General features: G+C 40.1%; 1 protein-coding gene across 1 annotated transcript; it reads right to left on the bottom strand.

Annotated features, from left to right (window-relative positions):
• Positions 1 to 364: 364 nt before the first annotated feature.
• LOC118829282 (olfactory receptor 13A1-like) lies at positions 365 to 1,297 on the bottom strand. Its single transcript, XM_036736287.1, has one exon. The coding sequence runs from the start codon at positions 1,295 to 1,297 to the stop codon at positions 365 to 367; it is 933 nt and encodes a 310-aa protein (XP_036592182.1).
• Between the last annotated feature and the right edge of the window lie 6,844 nt (positions 1,298 to 8,141).

Below are 8,141 nucleotides of genomic sequence, written 5' to 3'. Positions count from 1 at the left end.
AAAAAGTAATCAAGGTCTTGCCAAGAGGAGAAGATGAGAGTGACAAATCTTAGTGTCAGAAAAAACTAAAAACAGAGATGGCTAGAAGAGTACATCACTTCTCTATTAGGAGGTGAGTAGGATGCTTCATCGTTTCTTTGATTGTGGTTAGTCATTGTACTGATCACCTTTCTTAAGTCTTTAAAATTTTTCTTCTTTATAATTTTATTATTGTATACATTCTCCTGCTTGTTCTCATTTCACTTCATCACTTCATATAAGTTCGCAGATTTCTTCAAAAGCATCACTTTCATAATTCAACTACAAGCATAAATACACTTATACCATATCTCTACCCAATATTAAGGGCCTTGAAAATCTCTACTTAATTTCTAAAGGATGGGAAGAGGTTCCCAAGGGCCATTTTGACCTCCTTGCTCCTTAGGGTATAGATCAGACAATTCAGGATTGGGCTCAACATACTGTACAGCACACCAGCCAGTTTACACCTCTCTGGATTATAGCTACAAACAGGACTTATATAGGCATAGAAAACAGGTGTGTGATACATAGACAACACAGTAAGATGGGATGAACAGGTAGAGAATGCTGTCTTCTTTCCCTCTAATACCTGAATTTTCAGGATGCTAGAGATAATGAAACCATAGGACACTAAAATCAGAAGATAATTTATAAAACCGTAGAAGGCATCTGCCAAGACAGTCATGACACTGTTAATATAGGTAGAAGTGCAGGAGAGTAACAAGAGAGGAGGGATCTCACAGAAGAAATGAGTAATTACATTGGGTCCACAGAAGGACAGTCGTGTCATCAGACCAGTATTTATGGAGGAATTGAAGGCACAGATCAACCACACACCAGCTGCCAACACATTGCAGAGTGTCTTGCTCATCATAGTGCTGTAATGCAGAGGGTGGCAGATGGCCACATAACGGTCATAAGCCATGACTGTGAAAAGAAGCAGTTCTAATAAAGCAGACCAAGTAAGGAAGTAGAGCTGGGCCATGCAGCCCCCATAGGAGATGGTGTTCTCCTGTGAGAGCAGCCCCTCCAGCACTTTGGGCAGAATGGAGGAGGTACAGATGATGTCCATGGTAGCCAAGTTGAACAAAAAAAAGTACATGGGGCTGTGGAGGCTTGAGTTGAACGTGATGGCTGTGATGATCAGGACATTGCCTGTGAGGGCCACCATATACAAGGAGAGGAAACAACCAAATAATGGAATCCAGAGTTGGGGGTGTTCAGAGAAGCCTTGGAGGATGAACTCTGTCACTTCTGAGTGGTTACTATTAGCCATTGAGCTGGGAGGGTTTTCTGGATCAGACAGGAGGTTCTTGGATTGCACTTTCAAGTCTTAACCAAACTGTACTACTGTGATTGGGATAACAACTAGAAAATGAAAACAGATGATTTGATAAGTGTGTATGTTTGATTTAAAACTCATGTCACCCAAACTATGGATTAACTTTCACAATGAGAACACAAGAGTAAAGAACTTTACAACTTCCCCATGAAATCATTGCGCGGTCAGATCCCTTAAAATTAAATCTAGAATTAATCTATAATAACAATTTCATCTTCCCTTAGTTTCTCTAGCTTTGTTTGTTCTTTTCATTAATTTCTGGCATCTGCCATATTCACCAGTTTCTTCTATATATGCATACACTCTAGGGCTTCTATTACTTGGTTGCATATTACTTATATTCCCAATCCATCCCAGCATGAGTACTCCTGTTATATCAAAAATATGATATACATATATGAGTAAACATATATTTATATATGTACATTCACAAAGAAATGTATATACCATATATATTCTGTATAAAGTGATTTGTGGTGCATGAAATCAAAACATAATGTTAAGATATCCCCTTCCTTCCTGAAACTCCTGGTCTAGTGTCTTTCTCTCATTTATTTTCAGATTTCAAAATTTTATATCTCAAATGCTTTGGGAAATAGGTGGTATTATAATCAGTATTCCCCATTTTATGAGAGATGAAACAAATAATAAGAAAGGTTTAATGACTTGCCCCAGGTGCCTAAATATATTGTAAGACTTAAAGGTAAAGAAGGCAGGATTTTACATATATTTTTGTGATCCTCTTAGTTCTTACATTGTACTATGCCTACATTCTATGCATAATCTCTCCTCCCTGTCTCTTGCTCATTCACTTCTGCTCTCTCTTGTTCTTTCTCCCTCTATTTCCTTTATGATTTAAGGTTCTTTCCCCTATTTGGAAACTCAACTATAATGTTTTCCCCATGAAACTAATCTTTCTACACTCCACACAGTCTTAGCCAGTTAGTTAAATACATAGCATAATGAGATAATTGTTATATGAGATTTAATGCTCTAATATGGTCATCATTTATCCATCACTGCCATTTTGAAAGTATTATGTATTGTTTGGAAACATTAAATTAATAAAGCAGATGTTCTTGTTATCCTATAAAGTTGTCATACTTTATTTGACAAGGGCTCTTCATCTCTTTCCCTCATCTGCTGGTGCAATGGATAGAATGCTAGGCCTAGAGTCAGAAAGATCTGATTTCAAAACCTGCCTCAGACACCTTACTATATCAATGATCTTAAGCAAGACCCTTGATCCTAGTTTCCCCAACTGGAAAATGGGGATAACAACAGCACTTACCTCACAAAGTTGTTGTGAAGATCAAATGATAAAATATTTTGAAAGTGCTTAGCAAGGTGCCTGACACATAATAGATACTACATAACTGCTTATTTCCTTTCCCCCACTTTTCCTTCAGGTGAGAGACTTCCAAGTCAACCTCAAGAATATATAAGAAGAAGGGGCAGAGCCAAGATGGAAAAGAGAGACAGCCACCCAGATGAACTCTCCCAACATTCCTCTGCAAATAACTTTAAAACAACTTCTCAAATCAAAAGCTCAAGGTGAGAAATTTTACCAGAGTAGGACGACTTAGAAAGTCAGCAGGAGAGGTCTGTGACACCACGGTGGGCTCTGGCCTGGAGATCATATGTTGCTGCACCTGTGGTGGGCATTGGGCATTGGAGAAAGCTGCAACAGTAGCAGCAGTAACAGGAGCAGCTTCAGTGGCTCTCAGGGCAGAGATGGTACAGCTGGTCACAAAACAATTGCAGGGATGTGATTTGTTGGCACTAAGTGCAGCTGATGCTGACTGGCACTTCTATTGCTGGTACTGACATTTGGGTTGTAGTTCCTGGGCAGAGAGGAGTTCTGGTGGTCAGTCACAAGGAAGCATAAATGCTGGCCAGAGTTCCAAAACAGGGAGGAGCACTAGTGAGGCAGTTGCATAAGAACAGATGCCCTGCTCATCATCCCAGGGCCAAGAAGCACTCTAGCACTTGGAGCTGCAGGGAAATAGAGGTTTTGCTGGGTAAAGACCAGAATGCAGATGAGAAGACCAGTGACCATACCTCTTCCCAGATAACACCCTGGAAGCACCAAAAATTGCAGACCACCAGAACTAGCTCTGAAAACAGTATCACAAAAAAGCCTGAAATTTGAGACAGTGACTCCCCACCCACAGGTGAGAAGAGCCCAACTAACATAAAGTCCAAGTTAAAAAATAAGCCAGAAAAATTAGCAATTAAAAAAAACCTTGACCATAAAAATCTACTACAATGGTAGGGAAGACGAAAACACAATCTGAGAAGAAGACAACAATATTAAAAGAGTCTTATCCAATGCTTCAGAGAAAAAAGCTAATTGGACCAAATCCCAACAAAAGTTTATGAAGAGTTGAAGAGATAAGAGTGGCAGAGGAAACAGTGGGGAAAGAAATGAGAGCAATGCAAGAAAATTATGAAAAGAGAATTGACAGCTTGCTCAAAAGACACAAAATTATTGAAGGAAATAACATCATGAAGAACAGAATTAACCTAATCGTAAGAGGCACAAAATTCAATAAAGAAAAGAACTACTCCAAGAGCTGAATAATCCAAATGGAGAATCAGGTACAAAAAGTCACTGAAAATAAAAACTCCTTAAAAACAGAATTGGCCCTATGAAAAAGAAGTATAAAAACTCACTGAAGAAAACAATTCCATAAAAATTTGAATTGGACCACTGAAAGATAATAATTCCATGAGACAGCAAGAAAAATAAAACACAATCTAAACAATGAAAAATAGAATAAAATGCGAAACTTCTCATTGGAAAACAACTCATCTGGAAAATAGATTGAGGAAAGATAATTTAAGAATTATTGAAATGCCTGAAAGCCATGAGAAAAAAGAGCCTAGACATCATATTTCAAGAAATTATAAGGTAAAATGTGAAAATATTTTTAAATCCAGAGAATAAAACACAAATTGAAAGACTCCATCCATCACCTCCTGAAAGAGATGCCAAAAAGAAACTCTGAGAATATTAGAGCCAAATTCCAGAAAGCCCATGTGACTGAGAAACTATGGCAAGCAGCTACAAAGAAAAAAATTCAAGTATCATGGAGCAATAGTCAGAAACAAACAAAAAAAATATAGCAGATTCCAAATTGAAGGAGTAGAGGATTGGAATATGATCTTCCAGAAGGCAAAGGTGCTAGGATTCCAAAAACATGACTTGTCCAGGAAAATTGAATATAATCCTTCAGTGGAGCAAATGGACACTTAAAGATAGAGGACTTTCAAGTATTTCTGGTAAAAAGAGCAGAACTGAATAGAAAATTTAACATTCAAACATGAGATTAACAAGTGTAAAGAGGTAAATATGAGAGAGAGAGAGAGAGAGAGAGAGAGAGAGAGAGAGAGAGAGAGACACGGAGAGAGAGAGATCATGAGAGACTCAGTAAGGTTAAACTGTTTATGTTATTATATGGGAAGATAATACATGTAATTCCTAAGAACTTTAACATTATTAAGGCAGTTAGAAGCAGTCTACGTAGAGAGAGGGAAGGGTGTGAGTTAATTATGATGGTACGTTATAAAATAATGAAAAGGGTAAAAAAAGGGATACACTGGGAGAAGGGGATGAAGAGGTAGGAAAAATTATCATGTACAAAAGAGAAATGCAAGTAAAACTTCTTTTAGTGCAAGGGGAAATGAGGGAGGGTGAGCCAGCAATGCTTTAACCTCACTGAAATCAGAATAAATTCAAAGATGGAAGAATATATAGATACACATACTCTCTCTCTCTCTCTCTCTCTCTCTCTCTCTCTCTCTGTCTTTCTGTCAACATACACACACACACACACACACACACACACACACACACACACAAAGGCCATTCTCTGATTTTTCTAACAAGTCTTTACAAAGGCGGTTCTGTGCTCACGTTTCAAAACTCCACATACAAAACAATCTCAAAACATTCACCCTTTCAGCACAGTCCTCCTGAGTCAGGCTTATCAGCTCAAGCCCTGGGAAGGAGGGATTATCTCCTGCTGCAGGCCCCACTTCCACAGGCCTGTTTTCCTTCAGGGCTTTGTTGCTCCTTGGACTCCACAGAACCATAGCACCCCAAGTACAAAGTGTAGTCCAAAAAGTGGGAAACATTCAACCAACCCAGTACCCCAAAATGCCATACTTTCTTTTAAAAATGTAGATCCTGCCGACTATGCCATTTGTTTCAACAATTCTGCTAGCAGAACTGCAGAACCCACAAAATAGCAGAGGGAAGCAGGGATCCCCCCAGGAAAGCCTGGATGGTCGCTGGATGAGGTCTATCACGCATGGAGTGGAGGGGAGCAGAACTCAGCGTGAGAGGCAGCAGGACCAGCCAGACCAGGAGCCGGGCAGAACAGGCCCTACCACCCTGAATCAGTGAGCTGTGGCAGTTACCAGACTTCTCAACCCACAAACACCAAACACAACAGAGAAGGTTAGTGGGAAAAGCTGCAGGGGACAGAGTTCGCCACCACCCCAGGGGCAGTGGGGGAGGTGCAGCTACAGAACTACAGCTGCAGTTACTTCTAGCCCCAGGCGCACATGGTGGGAGGAATTAAGTGGGGGATCAGAGCAGGAGTGCAGAGCCTGTTGAAGATTTGCATCAGTTCCGGGTTGGTGGGGTGGCAGAGCTACACACACAAAAGGCACAGGGTAATTTGAATATGAAGGGATGATATCTAAAAAAAATAAAATCAATTTAAGGAATAAGAGAGGAATATATTGAGAGAGGGAGAAAGGGAGGGATAGAACGGGGTAAATTATCTTGCATAAAAGTGGCAAGAAAAAGTGGTTCTGTAGGAAGGGAAGAGGGGGCAGGTGAGGGGAAATGAGTGAATCTTGCTCTCATCAAATTTGACCTGAGGAAGGAATACCATCCACACTCAATTGGGTATCTTACCCCACAGGAAGCAATGAGGAAGAAGATAAAAAGGGGGGATGATAGAAGGGAGGGTAGACAGGGGGAGGAGGTTATCAAAAACAAACACTTTCGAAAAGGGACAGGGTCAAGGGAGAAAATTCAATAAAGGGGGATAGGTTAGGAAGGAGCAAAATATAGTTAATCTTTCACAACATGAGTATTGTGGAAGGGTTTTACATAATGATACCCAGGTGGCCTATGTTGAATTGCTTGCCTTCTTAGGGAGGGTGGGTGGGGAGGGAAGAGGGGAGAGTATTTGGAACTCAAAGTTTTAAAAACAGACGTTCAAAAACAACAACAACAAAAAAAGTTTTTGCATGCGACTAGGAAATAAGATACACAGGCAATCGGGCATAGAAATTTATCTTGCCCTACAAGAGAAGAAGGGAAAGGGGGATGGGAGGGGAGTGGGGTGACAGATGGGAGGGCTGACTGGGGAATGGGGCAACCAGAATATATGCCATCTTGGAGTGGGGGAGGGTAGAAACAGGGAAAAAATTGTAATTCAAACTTTTGTGAAAATCAATGCTGAAAACTAAATATATTAAATAAATTTTAAAAAAGTCCTTCTTGAGCTCTTCTAAGAAGGTTTTTTGTTCTTCACACCAGTTCATATTCCCTTTTGAGGTTTTGTGTGAGGGCATATTGACCATATTGTCCTCTCCTGAATTTGTGTTTTTATCTTCCTTGGAACCAAGATATTTTTCTATGGTCATTGATTTATTTTTGTTTTTCTTACTCATGTTATTTGCTTCTTTTATGGCTTGTAAATTTCATCTTTGCTTCAGGGGCCAAGGGGCACTGCCCCAGACTTTTTATTCTGGGGACTAGGTTCCTGGTTACTGTTTTTCTGTGCTGGGGCCTCAGGTGCTTGCAGATGGATGTTTTAGTGGTCTCTTATTTTACCTAGTGCAGAGCCGGAGGTGTTGTGAGCCTGGTGCTGGCACTTGCCTGCTCTTCCCCCTGGGGCTCAGGATCTTCTGTTGGTCTGCTGAAGAGAGGCTTGTTGCTGGCTTGCTGGAATGTCTCCCATCCTATACTGGTCCCCTTCACCCACAGCAAGAGGGAACCTTCCCATTAATCCCACTAGCTTCTCACACTAGATCTAAAAGACTATTACACTCATTCTTCTGGCAGCTCCACCACTCCAGGATTTTTCCAGAGGCAATAATCTCTGAGTTTTTCCAGGTCAATGGGAGAGGGTGAGGGTGACTCCCCAATTACTCTGTTATCTTGGCTCCCAGAAATCTGCTCTTTTAGATTTAAAAGGTACTTTACCTATTTATTATCCCACTAGATCTTCACAATGATCCTGTGAGAAATGCAATATTATTACCCTCATTTGAAATATGAGGATACTGAACATGAGAAAAGTTGGGTGAATTGTCTGGGGTCACACAGCTAATAGATATCTGAGGCAAGATTCACACTCAGGCTTTCCTAACTCCAAGACCAGTAGTCTCTCCATTATGCCACCTAAATGCCTTTAACAAAAAACCAGCAGCACAGATTGTTTGGAAAATGGAATGTGCATAAAGGAATCATGTAAAACATGGATAAAAGCATATCATTTTATATAGTGAGATTGGAATGAGCCTTAAGGTTAGGTCAATAATTTGTTTTTTTTTTCTTTTTCCATTTATCATAAGGATCTTCTAAATCTCTTTGGTAGGAAAATGGTATGGTCAAAACCTTGACTTTAGGAGAATTGTGTATGAAGAATAGATTGCATGGAAGAAGTTAGGATGACATTAGTAGCCAAGAGAGTAGAGATACTGTAAATTATATGAATCATGGGGGTATGGCCTGGGGTATATAATTTGACTG

Source organism: Trichosurus vulpecula, chromosome 8 (genome assembly GCF_011100635.1).
Source record: "Trichosurus vulpecula isolate mTriVul1 chromosome 8, mTriVul1.pri, whole genome shotgun sequence".
Classification (NCBI taxonomy): domain Eukaryota; kingdom Metazoa; phylum Chordata; class Mammalia; order Diprotodontia; family Phalangeridae; genus Trichosurus; species Trichosurus vulpecula.
This window is presented reverse-complemented; position numbering and strand designations above follow the sequence as displayed.